General features: G+C 49.4%; 1 protein-coding gene across 2 annotated transcripts; it reads right to left on the reverse strand.

Annotated features, from left to right (window-relative positions):
* Positions 1-7,406: 7,406 nt before the first annotated feature.
* On the reverse strand, positions 7,407-16,518 carry LOC122390177. Of its 2 annotated transcripts, none has more exons than XM_043382872.1 (8): positions 16,296-16,518; positions 15,479-15,702; positions 15,052-15,183; positions 11,005-11,685; positions 9,348-10,847; positions 8,774-9,089; positions 8,128-8,538; positions 7,407-7,807 (listed from the first exon to the last, which is right to left on the reverse strand). In XM_043382872.1, exons 2-8 carry the CDS (start codon positions 15,656-15,658, stop codon positions 7,629-7,631), a joined length of 3,399 nt encoding a protein of 1,132 aa, XP_043238807.1. In that variant the 5' UTR covers positions 15,659-15,702; positions 16,296-16,518; the 3' UTR covers positions 7,407-7,628. The 2 variants fall into 2 exon arrangements, with proteins under 2 accessions (XP_043238807.1, XP_043238808.1); XM_043382873.1 differs by having other exon boundaries at positions 15,479-15,678; positions 16,296-16,399.
* Positions 16,519-17,758: the final 1,240 nt, after the last annotated feature.

Below are 17,758 nucleotides of genomic sequence, written 5' to 3' on the forward strand. Positions count from 1 at the left end.
AATGGCGCGGTGCGCCACAATCGCTCCCAAGCTACTTACCAACAGCTGCCATTTTTGAAAATATTATTTTGAAATAAAGTTTCAAGTAATGAAAATATTGTAATAAAGTTGTAGCTTAAATCTATACCATATCTAAAAACTTACTGAAAAATGATTTATCCATAGTAAAAATATAAGCTCGATGCGTTTTTACTTTGCTTTCCTGGTGCTGCAGAGGGTTTTTAAATCGTCTATATCTTCAAAACCGGCCATTTCTTAGCATATTGCTGCTCTTTTTTGTCGCTGGAAAATTAGTTGGGCTTTCCATTGACATCAACGGCTGAGCGGTATGTGCAGAGTGCCATCAAAAATCTTCAAATGAAGTTAGCCATTTTTACGTTGCAAAGGAATGGAGTACCCCTTGCGAGCATCAGGGGTGACGTCACTCAGGATCTGTCTCTGATTGGTCGGCGGGGGAGTGACTGTACCTTCTATAGATGGCCTTGATTTGTCCCTTTTCACCGACGGCCTCGGCCCCAATGGAGCCTGAAAATGTCCCACCAATCGGGCACGCATGGTCCACTGCCGTTCAGTAAGGAACGACACAAAACGATGATTTTGAAGGATTGAGGCAGTTCGAAGCATACGATGATCAAGGAGATACCTCAGAAAGACGTTAAATAACGCACGAACAAGCTTGTAGTCATAAATAACCTTCAAACGGTCTATCTGGCGTAAGTGCAGACTCTGAAGAATCAGTCTTCAGGAAGAAAGAAAAACAGCGAATCAGACACCACCAGGGCCGTCAGTATCAAAATCCTCGACCTGCCCTCCCTAGGCTGGGGGGATCCATGTGATCGCAAGGCACCTCGCAGTTGCGATCAAACGTAAGTTGAATCGGAACAGATATTGGAGGGATCCATCACATCGTAGGCTAAGTAGATACGCAAGTTGTATCGCAAATGGTGAAGATACGAACTAACTTTACGAATCTTCTCGGTCGATCGGAAGGCCGATCGTAGTGAAGCTTTACCTCTTTCTCAAGAGAAAAATATAAGAAATTTTCAAAATTTTCACAAAACCGAAATATATGTTAAACAAATATGGTTGATGAACACGTGTGCAAAATTTGAAGTCGATTTCTTCAAAAATGGCTGCGCTAGAGCGTTTTAAATTTACACGTTGAAAACGGTCACTTTCACGTCATTTTTGTAATCTCTTTTTTCAATTTTGAAATTTAAAAAGTGTTTTGGGCAATTTTTCGCGTTAATTGCGAAAATCTGACCAAAACATGTATCGCACCATCAATGATCCGATACGCCATCAGAAGCCGCGCCGCGGACAGGTGGGCGCGGCGATACCTAGGCCGCGTGGGGGTTACACTGGTGTTCGGGAAGGGCTATGTCAACGCGAGGCAGGCCGCGGGGGAGCCGGTTGCGGCACCGGTCCGTATTTGTCGGCGCCTAACAGTGCAGCGGTGCGTTTATGGCGGAGGGAGGGGAAGCGGTGTAGTGTCGGCAAGGCCGCACACAGGAGAGGGCACACGGGCCTCCCCCCCATTCGAGTTGGGGCCCCTAATCTTTAGACCGCCGAAGACCATGTAAAATGAACTGAAATAATGATTGAAAAGATCGGGAGGGCCCATCTCGTTCCCCAGCAGGCCCATACGAGTCCATAAATGCCCAGTAGCGCAGCCAGGGGTATTGTGGTGAAATTTCAATGGCCCTCAAAAGACCTCAAAGGGCCCACAGATGGGGTCATCGGGTCCTCAGATGGTCTCGAAGGGCCCTCGGTTAGCGTCAAATGGCCCTCATCTGGTGTCAAAGGGCCCTCAGATGGCCAAATGAAGGGCCACAAGATGGCCTCAAAGGGCCCTCAGATGGGTTCAAAGGGCTCTCAGCCAACGTTAAACCTACCTCAGAAGACCTTAAAGGGCGTCAAACGGCCCTAAACCTGCGTCAGAGGGCCCTGAGCTCGCGTCAAACGACCCTCCGAAGGCCTTAAAGAGTCCTTAGCTTGTGTCAGAGGGCCCCAGCTGGTGTCAGTGAGCCCTCCTCAGCTGGCGCCAAAAGTCCATCTGAAGGCCTCAAACGGTCGTCAGCTGGAGTACAACGGTCCTCAGATGCCGTCACGCGGCCCTCAAAAGTCTCAAGGAGCCCTTATAAGGTCTCAAAGGGCCCTCATTTGGCCTCAAAAGGCCCTCCGCTAGCGTTAACCGGACTTCAGAAGGCCTTAAAGGGCCCTTATCTGGTGTCAGAGGGCCCCCAGCTAGTGTCAGAGGGCCCTCAGTTGGCGCAAAATGGCCATCAGAAGGTCTCAAACGGTCCGTAACTGGAGCCCAACCGCAACGGTCCTCAGGTGGCGTCAAGCGGCCCTCAAAAAGCCTCAAAGGCCGCTTAGAAGGCAGCAAAGGGCCCTCATATGACCCCAAAGGGTCCTCTGCTGGCGTCAAACGGACCTCAGAAAGTCTCAAAGGGCGTCAAAGGGCCCTGAGCTCGTGTCAAATACAAAAGCGCCCTTAGCTGGTGTCAAGAGGCCCCCAGTTGGTGTCAGCGTGCCCTCAGCTGGTGTCAGAGAGCCCTCAGTTGGCATCTACTGGCCATCAGAAGGCCCCAAACGGTCCTCAGATGGCGTCCAACGGTCCTCAGCTGACGTTAAGAGGCCCTCAAAAAGGCCTCAAAGACCCCTCGGCTGCTGAAGAGGCCCTTAGCCTCAAAGGAAACTCAAGAGACGTTAAACGGCCCTAAAAAGGCTTGAAAGGACCCTCTGCTGGTGGCAAAGGGCTCGCATATGACGTCAATAACAGCTTTGTCAAAAACGGACCTGAGAGACCTTGCCGGTCCCTGGTTATAAAGGACTCCTGTCTCTTGCAGTAACCTGAGTGGCCCACGTTTACTGAGGGGCCCCTGGTTATTGAAGGAGTCCCTGGTTACTGGAAGGACCCCTGGTTATCAGAGGGTTCCCTGGTCACCTGGTGGGTCCCTGATCAATTGAAACCTCCCGATCATCCGAGCGCCCCCTCATTGCCTTGGTCTTGGCGTTGGCGTACAGTTTAAAGTCGTCGGCACACTGCGGCCTCCTCTTTCTCAACAAGTCCCTCTATTTCTTCTGCAGCGAGGGCGATTTCGTCAAAATACTCCTCCATCGCGAAGCCTCGTGCGCAGACGCAGTCTTCGGGGCGCTCGCTGCGCCAACTCTTGACGCCAACTGACGGGCTCCAAATGGAACAGATGGACTCCGAAACGAACATGGGAATGCCGACACATGATCCCTCCAAATTTACAGAGGAGGAGATGTCCCTGACAGCCTATTTGCAATAAGGGTCACTTTTACACTATAGACGTATGGAGAATTCGACCTTATCGACATGGTACTACGAGGTCAGCTGATCTGCTTGGCATTTAAATCGTAGTAAAACTGGCATTTAAACGCTGCGAAACAACTTACGTACAACGTAGCTCCGATTTGCCGCTCTTTCTTTTTCATCCCTCCGATTTTCTTCCGATCAAGAGAAGTTTCGTACCGAGAGAAGTTTCGCAGCCACGTCCGATATAACTTACGATAGCACGGATCCCCCCAGCCCTAGACTTCTAGTTTTTGGACCCATCTATGGCAGATATAACGAGAAAACAGTGGAAATATCTGGCAGAGCTGAAAATGGGCGATAGGAGCCTTTTCAGTCCGCCTAATGAGTATGGGAGTCCATGGTGTGTTCAACACGTGCTCAGGCGGGCTGATTCGTGTCGGTGAGAGAGGGCGTAACTTCAAGCACAAGTAAAATACACGATGGACGTTCCTTCACATCGTGTCTGCATGAAATCAAAATGTCCCAGAATGCTCGTCATCCTGGTATCTAATTTTGCAACATATATTTGCATTTTAACGCCACTAGACCTCATTACTTTTTAACAAGTAAAAAAAATCACCCTGTATATCGTTATAAGTGAACCACAGCGTCTGCACGATCCTAAAATGTCTCAATTTCGCGAAACCCTCAGTGCCAAGGAGCTTTTACAGAGGATGAAACTTACAGGTCCTATTATCCCAGAGACTAGAGAGGTCTCTCAACCTGTATATCTCGTATTTTTCCTAGAGGTCAGTTGAGGTTAGGTCGGTCACGTGACCCTAGCATTACAGGTAAGTCAATGGGGAAAATTGCAAGCTGCTATTTTTGCGCCGGGAACGATCTTAAGCTATGATACTATCTCGAGCACACGGAATCGTGAAGAATAGTTAACCTTATCCTCGAAGAAGTAAAAACAATGCCAAAAGTTATATTTAATGAGCCTGAGCAATGCAAACGCGATGGTGCCAATTGCGGCTCTGCGACCTTTTTTGGCGAAGTTTTTTTTAACCAAAATTTGAGCCCGTCCCTTGGGCCACGTGACCTGATATTAGAGATCACCGGATCAGAGACCTTTAAATTGGGAACCCTCGGCCGGCGACAGTTTATGACTATGGTTACATTCCTGTCCTGTGGTGCCCAGCGTTCGGTCCTGCCAAGACTGCCCATCGTAGTCTGGTCGGCGAACGGGATGCGAAAGCGCCCGACTACTTTTCGCTGTAACCGTTAACCCTAGAACGCCTAGGGGGGGGGGGTTGTATCAACCCCCCCCCCTGAGGTTTTTTCGAAGTGCACGCTAAACGGCTTGTCGTAGCGGGCTGAAATTTTCAATACCCTCTGGGGCAACCTTTGCGCATCTTTTGCCGAAAAAAAATTGATCGGGTCATGTCAGGTCACGGAGTTATGACGTCATAAGAGGTACAGCCTCCGGCCGACAGTTACCAAACGTGTGCGCCGAATCCCTAGGTTTTCTGCCGGTGATACCCACATTGTTTGATGGATCATGATGAAACTTCCCATGCATGTTGGGGCAAGCATTGGCTATCGTGTGGTGCAAGAAAATTGACCGGGTCAGGTCAGGTCACGGAGTTATGACGTCATAAGAGGAACAGCGTCCGGTACTATTTTTGAAAAGCGCCCGAACCACTATGTTGCTAATTCTTGTCACCTCAATGGGAATATGCAGCAATATTAGCTCCTATAAGGAGCAAATGAACCTTCCAAATCCAAAAATACAATCAGATTTCAAAAATTGAAATTTTGATTTTTCGAATTTCTGCCGCCGACTGTGACCTTGCCGACTTCCGGCGCTCCCAACGCGCCATTTTTAGAGCTAGAGAAACGAAATACATACCAAACGATAGAGAATTGATCAAGGAACACGATAGTGAAGGTTTCAAGTCGATATCTCCCACCGTTTTGCCGCAATCGCCGCGGAAAGTTGAAACAGTCTATTTTTCCGAAAATTTGACCTTTGACCGGTCAAAAGTAGGTCAAATGTTGACCTAGGACCAAAAAATATACCACCAATCGCGAGATCTCGTTGAGAGCAATCCGTTGGTTTTTCCGCTAAGCTCTACGACCTTCCGTTTCGAAACGCCAGGGGGGGTCGTAACAACCCCCCCCTGGTCGTTCGTGTTATGAGAAATGGCCAGGCGCGTAACCACCACTGGGGACACTGGGGACCGGTCCCCAGTAGCTTTTGGGTTACTGGGGACCGTCCCCAGTAAAACTGACGACCTCAATTTGCTTAAAAAGCGACATATTGTCTCTAAATCGACGTGAAAAGATGTAGTCAACGTAAGACAAAACTATGGATGTTTTGTTTAACCAGCACCCGGGTGGGCCTCTCAGCCAACTTCGCCATGGTGGGGGGGGGGGGGGGCTTTTTGGCCACACCAGGTTATATCGGAAAGTAAGCAAGCTAGAAAGACGAAGTGAAAAGCAACAGATAGCTCGCTACAGTATCTTCCAGAATTACCTACATCGTTTTTCTATCAGGTCATAGCTGAGGTCACTACAGGTCACCAACTGTAAAATTTTCACGAAATTTTGTTCCAAATTTTGACAACTTTTCACAAATCGGCGCATAAGTCAGGAACCAATAGAGTTGCAATGCTGCGGGAAAGCGCATTCGATAGCGCTTTCAAAAGCATTTCTGAGTAATGCTCGCAGACTTGACCTAAGGTCAACGTTTTAGCTTCCAGGCTGGCGTTTTGCGGAAAAGGTTTTTGCATCATAGCTTTGGACTTAAAACTTGTATGACGCTGATTTTACCGGCATCGCGTTTGTCTCGTCGAGACGTGTCGAATGAACTATAAGTTGACCTGAAAAGGTCAACTTTAAAATTTGACCCCTGGTCAGGGAAAAGGTCATGTTGCATGCCATTTGATTGGTATTGTTGAGCTGAACACATTCATGCTGTTTTCAGCGCTCTAGCATGTTTCTACCTAAAGTTGTGGTAAACAACTGTTGGAGATGCTTCATGACCTAAGATGAGCTGAGGGGCATAGAGGGGTCACAGGTGCAATTTTCCGGTTCAGTGTGTCATGTTTACCTGTGTCACGGTTTTTGAATGTGTTTTCGGCCAAAAGAAAAGTATTTCAATTTCCTCCCAATGACCTATAATGAAGAGGTCGTAAAATTGACCTGACATTAGGTCACCGATGTGAAAACTTTGAGATAGGTATACGAATTTTTCATACTGATTTCCTCACGTAAAAGCTCGAGTTTCAAACTTCTGGGATGTAAACTATAGGAATGACAAAGTCACAAAGTTTTTAGAGGCATGATTACTTTACTTGCCCTGCCCTGGTGACCTGACCTTAGGTGACTTGGGGTCAAAATTTTCACACACGGTGTGAAATTGATATATCATAAGCTATATCAAGTTTCACGGCGGTGCGCGCCGCGGTTTTCCTTACATGCGCAAAAAAAGTTGGCAGGTGTGGCCAAAAACGCCCCCACCCTCTTCCCCCTTCACACACACACACACACGCATTCCGGCGAAGGCTGATCCTGAAATATCATATTTGGTATTCGCGGCCCTCCATGTGGTCCCCAGTAACTTCAGATTCGTGGTTACGCGCCTGGAAATGGCCTGGTCGTGCGAGGGTTAAATTACACATTAATTTTAGAAAAAAATCCCTGAATCTCCCTATCGAAGACGAATGGAACATCCAATGATTGATCCCATCAATTAATATTATAAACGCGGTGACTGTTTTAAATTTTGGTAATATTTGAACTCGAGCTGTAAGGAAAAGCTACTAAAAATAGTGTTTCAGCACAATGCCAGTAAGATCTTTAGCGTATGATTTCAAACTTTTACGACTAGACATTGTAATTCGACGTACGTTTTTTCGGCTACTAGTCGTTTATTGTTTTCGTTTCCGAAAACAATAAACGGCTATAACAATAAACGAAACGAAACAATAAACGAAACGAAAACAATAAACGACTAACCGAATAAACGTTAGTAGCCGAAAAAACGTACCTACGTCGAAGATCTTTAGCGCAACCTAGAAGCGACCAACCTTTCCGCAGAGCTTACATCCATGATCCACACCACAAACCACTGAGCGAGTCGATGTTGCATGTTATTCACATAGTCACATGATTGACGACACAGACTGCCGTTCCGTTCACCTAAGTGACTCATTCACGGAGACAATGCACCATAACAGCCATGAGCAAGTCAGTTCGACAAGTTCCCAACAAATATATCGGTGACTAACCGAAGACACCGCATATCACATCGCTCTATCACAGCCCTCCCGCATAGACACAGAGCATCACAGACCGATTACGCCTTCAGGCCCTCTCTGCCGGCTTCTCGGGGGTGCCCAGCTCCCGGAACGTGCTGGAACTGGACGCTCCGTTCCAGGTCCTCCAGCACGGAGACTATCCACCCGTGGTAGTCGGAGACCTTGGTGTAGACAGCAGGGATGTCCTGGCCACAGCCGATGCCCCAGGACACAAGACCTGGGGGAGGTGCGACGAAGAGTTACTTAGTGTTGTGAAGCATAAGACACCGATGACCGTTTACTGGTTCCTGCAAATTGAACGGTACGTTTCAGTATAGGTATCTGTAAAAAAAAGTCCGTTTAGAAGATCTTACAAGTGCAGCAGCAAGCTAACAAAAACACCAGCGGCTTATCACCCACCAGTTTATCATCCACCCGAAGTGTAAAGCGCCCGCTAGCACCCACCTGCAGCGTAGAACGTCCCGCAAACACCCATCTGCAGCGTAGCGTGGTCCGCTAACACCCACCTGCAGCGTAGAGTGATCCGCTAGCACCCACCTGCAGCGTAGAGCGGCCCGTCGGGCCCGTCCTCCTTCAGCGGACAGACGAGCGCGCCGCCGCCGTCTCCAAAGCAGGCATCGCTGCCGCTGCGGCCGGCGGCGCAGAGCACTCCGCGTCTCGGCAGCTGGTAGAAGGGTCCCAGGTGCGTGGTGCGCAGGTGGTGCTGGCACGCTCCGGGCGTCACCACTGCGACTGGTGCCTCGCGCAGCACCCAGCTGTACGAGCTCGGATCGTGGATGTCGCCGGAGACGTGTCGCGCCTGACCCCAGCCCGGTACCCAGCAGTGCTGGTGATCGAACTGGGCGTGCGGCGGCGGCAGGCAGGCCGGCTGCACGTGCGGCAGACCCTCCACCGGTGGGTCCAGTAGCAGCAGTGCCATGTCGTTCTGCAGGTTACCCGCGTAAAACTCTGCCGAAAGAAGCGCACTATTTAACATGCCATGTCGAAATAATAGAAATTATCGGTTACAGCGAAACACTCAGAGAGCCTCGACATGGGTAACGATCGTATATATTACTTATCTTGCATGGCTCGACACACACCCCGAACATTGCATATTTGGCGGTCGATTGCCGCTAGTTCAACGCTCCCGCGACCAACCTCTGCAGCAAGCACAACCATGAACCAAACATCCCCAACCCACCTGGATGGACCACGGCGCGCACCACCTCCACATCGTAGGCCGGGTAGAGCTCCCGTTCCGAGGCCAGGTCCCAGTCGCCCACACGGACCACCAGCGGGGTGCCGGCCGGCAGAGGCGTCACGCAGTGGGCCACAGTCAGCACGAGTCTCGGCGCCACCAGCACACCGGCGCAGAGGTACGTCAGGTCCACCGTCAGGACGGCAACGTGCCACGGGTACTCGCCGTAGCCGGTGACACCGTCCTCGCCCCGCTGAGTGGTCACTCGAGCGTGAAGACCGACCTCCGCGCCGCGACCGCACTGCGCGGACAGGGCCGGCTGGAAAACGAAGCATAGGGGATGGTCATCAGCAACAAGTAAAGCCGTGAGGAACTTAGCAAAGGTGCTTATCACGCAAATCCCTCTCAGTTAGTCTTTCAGCCTCTCACCCTTCAGAAGATGGAGCATCGAGCAAACGAGGTCCGAAAGTCTTCTCACACACAAAAGGACGGTTATCACTTTACTCTCTTTCAAATCTCAAACCGTGAGCGTTTACGGCACTCCCTCAGCCGGCGGTCAGGGAAACTTCCGACTGACCTTTTGGTGGTGTGGAGGCTGATGTTGCCCCGGCCTCTGATGCACGGTTTGCTGGTGGGGTGGCCTCTCGTGAACATTGAAGTGCTGCGTCTTGTCTGGGTGGATCTGATCCACGTGCGGTCCAGTTCCCGGACCGTGCCCGCCGGGCTGGAAGTGCTCCGGCTGGAAATGTCCCGGTTGGAAGTTACCAGGCTGGAAGTGATCAGGCTGGAAACCTGGTTGGAAGCCAGGCTGGAAGTTCCCGGGTTGGAAATGTTCCGGTTGGAAGTGTCCCGGTTGGAAGTGATCAGGCTGGAAGGGCTCCGGCTGGTGGAAGGGAGGTCGTGCACCGTGTCGGGGAGGCTGGGTCGGACGGTGCAGCGGCAGTGGCGGCCGTGGAGCCCCGAAGAACCGACCCCGGGGAGTCTCCTGCCCCTGCTGGTTGCCAATGCCATGCCGGGAGGAGACTGATCCGCCCGGCAAACTGTCCAGGATCCTACTGAGCAGACTTCCCGGCTTGTTCTCAGCTTCTTCTTCAGCTTCCAAGGAATTCACGGAATGACTGTCGGCGTCACCAGCGGCGGAGCGACCAGCAGGTCCAACCGGGACGTCCGGGCCCATCCCGCGCCACATCTCGGCCCGCAGCGGCCGAATGTCCACGTCCTCCAACTGAGGAACCGTCCTCGGCGTCACCGCGATCTTCTGTGGAACCGCAGTATCCTCGTGCGCCTCAGGCACCGCTCCTGCGGGTGCTACTCCTGCGGACACCGCTTCCTCATATTCCTGTTCGACGTTCGAATGTGCTGACGGCGAAGGCGGTGGTGGTGACTGGGTTGGAGCAGGAATGGGCGCTGGCGACGGAAGCGGGGGCAGAATAGGGAGCTCGCGCCTCACATCAGGCCTACTAGACGGCCTGGGCGGCGGCGGGGTGAGACCTCCCAGCTTCACAGTCCCAAGTGATCCCGCTGGCTTCAGCCTTCCTCCGAGGGTGTTCCTGAAGCGTGTTCCGTCGCTGTCGCCTTCCTGTCCCTCAGCCTCAGCAGCCGCTGCCGCCCGTTGCACTTCTCTGAGCCGCTCGGCAGCAATCTGAGAGGGGTAGATCACTCGTCCCTGTGATGGTGGCGGCGGCGGAACCTCTCGCTTCGGGCGCTCTTTCAAGAGGACACCCTCCAAGTAGTGGCCGTGACTTCCTAAACCATCCGAACTGCCACGATTCGTTGTTGGGGCAGCGGTCGTTGCATGCTGAGAAGGGGGAGGAGAGAACGCCGAGAAAAGCTCGGCCAAGTGGTCCAAGGGTAGCTGAATCACGTCCGAATCGGGCACGGCATCCTCAGCAACACGAGAACTGGGATCAGACTCAGATGGAAAGGCCTGTGGAGAACCCGCAGTTGGAGCGGCACCATTTGCTGGGTCTGCAGCTGGGTCTGGGGCAGGGGCTCCAGTCTCCTGATCCACCAGGTAGCTTGGCCGTCGGCAGCATACAAACATCTCAGAGTCTTCGGTCAGACCGCACAGGTACTCCTGCAAGAAAAGAGAAGAAGCAGTCGTGAGCGTCTTTATTAAATGATTGCTAACAATAAGTTGTCAAATAAGTGAGCGTCTTTATTAAATGATTGCTAACAATAAGTTGTCAAATAACGAAATATAATTGATAAATGCTCAAAATCACTCCATTTACCTTTTCATGGGACGACTCGGCGTCGAAGAGAACTTGCCACGCGTCGCAGAGATTCCACGGGACGCACATGGATCGGCTGGGACAGATGTGTGGCACGGGCAGATCGTCATCTGGCTCACTGTGAGAACCCAGCTCGTCGGAGCTCATCCGATGTGCACCTCCAGCGGGCAGGTCCCCGTGGCCAGTCGGGGTCGCTTTGGCCTTTTCAACATCACCGACCGCTGGAGACTCTTCATCGATTTGGCTCATGTCAGCCATGCCAGAGCCCTGCATATGTGGATAGCGGTCCATTACCCTGTTAGACCTTCTCCCGGTCGGGACGGCCCTGCCTTCGCGACCCTCAGCAGCGAGCTGGTACTGCAGCTCGAGCAGCTCACGTTCTGTCTCCCGGAGACGCAGAAGCTCTTCGTACAGCTCACCTTGCGCAAGGAGATCTTCGTTCGATATTCCGTCGTTACGAGTTGGACTTGGAAAGTTGTCAGGTTCGACGACATAGCCGTCGTTTATGTCTTCACCCTCAGACGCATCGTGGCCCTGTTTTGAGCCATCGGCGTGAATGTCCTTTTCGAAGTCATCGTCGTCGTCAATATGAACTTCGTTTTGGTTCTCCAGCTCCTCCAGGTCATCAATGGTAAAGGTTGGCCAGGGCGCTACCACCAGACCTCCTTCGATATTGCTGCCCTGCAAACACACAAAAAAAGGTCGGTTTACGTGAAGGACGTCATCGACAAATGAATTAGGATACGCCACACGGCTGCGATGTTTTAATTTACTTTGGACCATTACCCTCTGCTATTTAGTTCCTACCTGCACTCGATATTTATTAAGCGTGCGATATTAATTAAATGCACTACGATGCTTATTAACCAATGCGGGATAATCAACCAATTAATCAATCAAACATGTCAAAGGTAGAACAAAAATGAAAATGTGTGGTCAGCTCGAGTCATTTTTCCTCATCTCCATACGCATCTTTCATGGGTTAATTCGAGATTTTGCCGCAGAACGCTTTATGACATGGCTTGTTACCACGTTAATTAATTTATTCGATCGACTTTTATTGTCAAACCTACAAATCCGTCGACTTGCGTTCGTGCGGTCATCACTATTTTGGGCCTTGATGATCACCAATGTCAGGAATATGTGATTATAACATTAAAAAGGCATTTACGAGAATAACAGTACCGTTCGTTAAAATACTCTTTGCTTAAAACTCATTGCTTATAAAAACGTACAATTAATTGAACTAATACTGGCATACAGTGACGTGAAAAAGTTGTCATTTTAAGGTGTAGGTAAAGCAAACAGAATGAAACAAAACTTTATTCTAAACCGCAAGGAGGATAAACAAATCTTTTAACCCTCGCCGGACCTATTGGTTTTCTACATACGCGCCGGCCGAGGGGGGGGGGGGGCGGGTACGACCCCCCCTCGCCGTTTCGCCCCTGGTGGAGCTAGCGCGTCGCGGAAAAAAACGAGCGTGTGCGCCGTTACGAGACGCAGAGATTGGTACCCGATTTTAAGGTCCTAGGTCAACCGGTGACCTCTGAGGTCAGGTCAAGTGCCCCAAGGTACGGTTCAGTTTTTGGTGAATAACTTCGCAAAAAAACGGCCGCAGAGCGCCGATTTTGGCAGCATCGTGTTCGCCTCGCTCAGGCGCGTCGAATGATATACTTTTTGTCCGGGTCAGGTCAACTTTGGGTGTTGACCTCAGGTCAAGGTCAGGTCAGCACCCCCAGGTCACGAAGTTGGTCGAAAGAGGTCATGTCGCATATCATTCGATTCGGCAGGCCTTCCTGAGTCCATTGGTGCCTTCCCCGACTCGCTAGCTCAATTTGATCAAGAGTTATTGACGAAAAACTAATTTGACCTTGATGACGCCATAAATGACGTCACGCAAGGTCAACATTGCAAAAGTGACGCATCTAACCTTGCAAGGAGTGCATCAAATCACGATTCTGTGTGCTTGAGATAGTTGGAGATCGTTCCCGGCGCCAGAATAGCAGTTTTCATTTTTCCCCGTTGACTTATAATGGTGAGGTCACGATAATGACCTGACCTCATATGACCTTTAGGAAAAATCCGAGATATACAAGTTGTGGGACTCATAATGGATACTAGATCCTGCAAGTTTCATTTTCCTGTGACATATCCTCTGGCAGTGAGGGCGTTGCGAAGTTGCGACATCTGAAGACCGTGCAGAGGTTCACTTATGACGTCATAGGTCAGTGACCTGACCTGACCCAAAAATGCGGTTGGTGTCAAAAGATGCGGCTTGGATCAAAGGTCAGGTATGCCAAGTTTCAGCTCTCTATCGCCAGCGTGTTTGGAGCTATCGCGAAAAAACCCTATGGGGGGGCGGCACCCGCCCCCCCCTCGGCCGGCGAGGGTTAAACGTCGAGCCGATAGGAGAGACGTAGGAATTATTACTTACGAGCGGTTTAATAATTTTATCCCCTACCTAGGTACCGCCGATATGTTTCGGCACTTAAAGGTAAAAAAAAATACATTTTATATAAAAAACACGACATAATTCAGACTAGACAAAATGTCTACTAGACGTTTAACAGTTTGTTAATCGGCTAGACGTTTAACAAATCAGTTAAACGACATCTGATAATCTTCTCTCTTATCACGTGAAGCAATTGTAAACACTGTCTGCGGTGTGGGATAATGCCTATCTGTTAACACCTACCTACCGAAAATAAAGGATCAAGCTAGTTCATTAGCATTATACACGCACCTATCAACGTTTATTTAACCGAAAACGCGTGTTTTTCATTCACCGAATTAGTTCAGCCCATTCAGCCAAATATAACAGATAATACCTTAATCCTCGCCCATGTAGGGGGGGGGGTGCAACCCCCTCCCCCCTGAGGTGTTTCTTAGCTACACGCCGAACCGTTTCAGATAGCCTGCTCAAATTTTCAGTACCCTTTGGCCGGGGCATCCTTTGCGCAACTTTTGGTAAAAAATGTTTGTCAAGGTCAGGTCAGGTCACGGAGTTATGACGTCATAAAGGGAACAACCTCCGGCCAGATTTACGCTAAATTGGAGATTGCTTCACATTGGTATAAATGCCGACTGACCTGACACACTGATGGATTGTTTTAGGATCACAACTGGCTGATTTGACATTGGCACAATGTCCGTTAACATTTTGAAGGTTACTAAAGGTCAAGGTAAGGTCAGTGACCTCGGTTGACCTGTAATGACTTCTTGCACTTATATGCCTTTTCGTGGTATTTTGAGGCCCTGAATTCGAATTTGCTATCCATTTCAGGCATCGTCGGTTGTTTCTTGTAGTTCATTTTGGGTCAGGGTCAGGTCAGTGACGTCACACGCCTGACGTGACCCAATGCACAAATGACCTTGCAAACTTCCGATGCTCCCAACGCATCATTTTTAGAGTTATGACATCGAAATATACACCAAACGATAGAGAATTGATCAAGGATCACGATAGTGAAGGTTTCAAGTCGATATCTTTTATCGTTTTGCCGCAATCGGCGCGGAAATCTGAAAAAGCTAGATTTTTCCGAAAATTTGACCTTTGACCGGTCATAAGTAGGTCAAATGTTGACCTAGGACCAAAAAATATACCACCAATCGCGAGATCTCGTTGAGAGCAATCCGTTGGTCTTTTCCGCTAAGCTCTACAACGCTCCGTTTTCAAACACCAGGGGGGGTCGCACCAACCCCCCCCCCCCTGCATGGGCGAAGGTGGCAAAACACCGTTTACGGGCGAGGGTTAAATCAAGCACCTTTTCAAATTTACTACCACGCGGAAAGATCTTAAAACGTGAAATACTGCATCGTTGTTACACATGCGCATCTTTTACCGGGATTTTAAATAAAACAAATAAAACGTCGTAATACGTACACCATTCCTATAAGTTTAAATATCCATTCCAATGATGGCTAAGGGCTAAGGCTCGAACAGGTAATTGTTATTTACTTGCCAAACAATATCACCAAATAAAAAACACCAAAACTATCGTCTGACGACTGACAATTAACATTTTACCGGCCCTCCTATATGCGTACCTTTCTCTGGAAGTACCATCGGAAGGGCGTCGGTTTGAAGTGGTGCGGAAGCAGCTCCTGGGTGTCGCAGCAGACGTAGTTGACCGTGGTGTCTGTGACACCGCACACGTACTCGCCCGGTGCCGACCCCTCCTGGGACGGTAGGGGTGCGTTAGAATGCTCTTATAAATTCATGGACCAGCTATATACCGTCCCGTCCCGTCCCGTCCAATTCTGTCGGGCGTCCGATGGAAAGGACATCGGAACAGACTTATCTAAAGACAGACATCGCCCACATATTTGAGCCTGACTTACCAGCATCTCCTAGTAGCAAAATGAACTCATTTTGAGGCGCGACCAGTGGAACAAGGAGAGATTGGTCGAGGAATACGGTCTACGGAACAACGAGCGACCATAAATTATGGAAACAGACGTGACTTCTACCCACCATCGGATTTTTAGCGTCGAAAATGACGTAGTCGGGGTCGCATAGTCCAGTGGGCAGACACCAGCTGTTCACGGGGCAGGCCACGGGCAGCTGCTGTGTCTCCTCTTCATGCTCTGTACCGAGACAGGAACCGATAGCAGCCACCATCAGTAGCGCCGCCAGACGCCGCAGTCGTGCCATCTCTCGGCGGTCACAGGTAACTGTAGCGGAACAGCGACACAACCCTGAGGCAGGCCAGGGAGGCACGACATGAGTCATACCCTACCGTGATTGATAATGTTCCGTAGCATTGTATACAATTTGGACGAATAGGCAAATGTCTTCTCTCGATTTAATAAAGGCCGAATCAAAGCACAAAATGATTTACCTATAACGAGTAACGACTCATTGCTAAACGGCCCTAATCCTTTAGGTATTCAACTATTCTGGCCTCAGTCTTTTACGGGGATCTTATATATATTCAATGGTCAGATTGCCTGAATAACAACAAACGAGCTGAAGCCGAAACGTTACTTATGACGATACAGGTAATTTGCTAAGTCAACGGTTGTAATTAATATTCACTCGACTCGAAGTCCTACTTTTTACTTATAAACGTGATAAAAGCTTAAAATTAATATCTTTCAAAAGCTTTCTTGATTACCTAATGATTATTAAACTAAACCTAATGCTTACCTAAAGCCTTTTTGGTTTTCTTGCCAAACTTTTACTGAAGGTAAAAAAATCAATGAGACATAATCACTGGAGGTGGATGAGAGATCACAGCTCAACAGAAGCTCAGCCGCGGTGGCTCAGCCGAAGCTCTCTTTACTCTTACCCTTTGCCGTTTAGCTCTAGGTCGCCTCTCTCGCCTTCCGGGGCGAGGTCGTCCACCGCAGCCCCCCGTGCACCGTCCACCGCTCGTGACCCGCGCACCAGACTGGCCCGCGCCGTGACCCTTGGCCTCGCCGGCGGAACAGCCTACCGCCCAGGGGCCAACTCTGGAGCCCCGCCCACTCGAGAGGGTTGCCACACCGCAATGCCACCGGTCACCGGAGTGCGGTTCGGTCGCCGTTTTTTTCTTTTATCAGGGTGCAGCCACATTGCCTGGCGTTTCTGGGCTTCTCAAATCGGTGAAATCCACATAGGTGTGCTGTTGACTAATAAAAGGCAAACAGCAGCTAGCAGGCTATTTAATGGCGGATCCAGAAGGGATTTAGGGTCATGCCCCCCAAGCCCGTTTGCCCGCTCTATAAGACCCTCGCCTGTATAGGGGGGGGGGGGGACGAACGGAACCCCTCGTTTTTTTCGCAAATAACTCGCGTAAAAAGCGGCTGATCGCGACGAAACTTTAAGTACCATCCTATTGATCCATTTCACACCTACCCTGGGAATTTCATGACCCTGACCCAAATGACCTTTGACCTGTGACCTACTTTTCGAGACCATGGCCTCGTTTCATAAAACTCTGCCGTAACTTACACCTTTCCGTAATTCACACCCTTTCAAACTACGGAGCGCAAATGAAGCGGTTTCACAAAGCCACAACTGGGCCTCGTTTCATAAAAGGAATTACTTACGGCGTTCCGTCAATTATGCCAGATTTGGCGTATTTGATGCCAATTCGGTTTCATAAAGCCAGAGACCGGAGTAATTCACGCCATCGAAAGTACGGAGCTTCATTTACGGCAAATGCTCGATTCCAGACCAATTGATGCCATTTGGGTTTCATAAAACGACGTAATTAACGCCAAATATTTTATCAAGCTCTTGATATCAGTGGTGTAAACTACGCACAAAAATGTTGCGTGATTTTGAATTAATGTGAAGATTCGAAGCTAATTTTTTAATATATTTTATAATGTTGAGCCCGGTGAGGAAGAAAGAACAGCCAAAATGAGAAAAAGAAACTGCAAACCTTCTGTACCAGTCGCTTTTTGTGGCCACCACTGAACTCTATAATGGTGGCCACTATCGGAATTTTGTTTATTCGCCGCGCCGCGGCACTTTCGTAGTAGTAGGCACTTCTGCTTAGCTGGCTTTCTGCTGTTTTTAATATATTGTTTTTAATAAAGGATGGTCATCAATATCAATTTTGTTTTTTCATAAATAATTTTTAAGATTTAAATTCAACATAATTGTTTTATAATTTCTCGTAAAAAATAAATGTTGACATGAAATTTAATTTGTAGGACGCTTGATAAATTACGGTAACTACGCAAATGTGCTTAGTTACGGAGGTGTAAACGGGGAACATTCATATGTGCGACAATTCAAATTTGCGACACGCACGCAGGTGCT

This window comes from Amphibalanus amphitrite, unplaced genomic scaffold, assembly GCF_019059575.1.
Source record: "Amphibalanus amphitrite isolate SeventyFive unplaced genomic scaffold, NRLGWU_Aamphi_draft 000385F_arrow, whole genome shotgun sequence".
NCBI classification, from domain to species: Eukaryota; Metazoa; Arthropoda; class Thecostraca; order Balanomorpha; family Balanidae; genus Amphibalanus; species Amphibalanus amphitrite.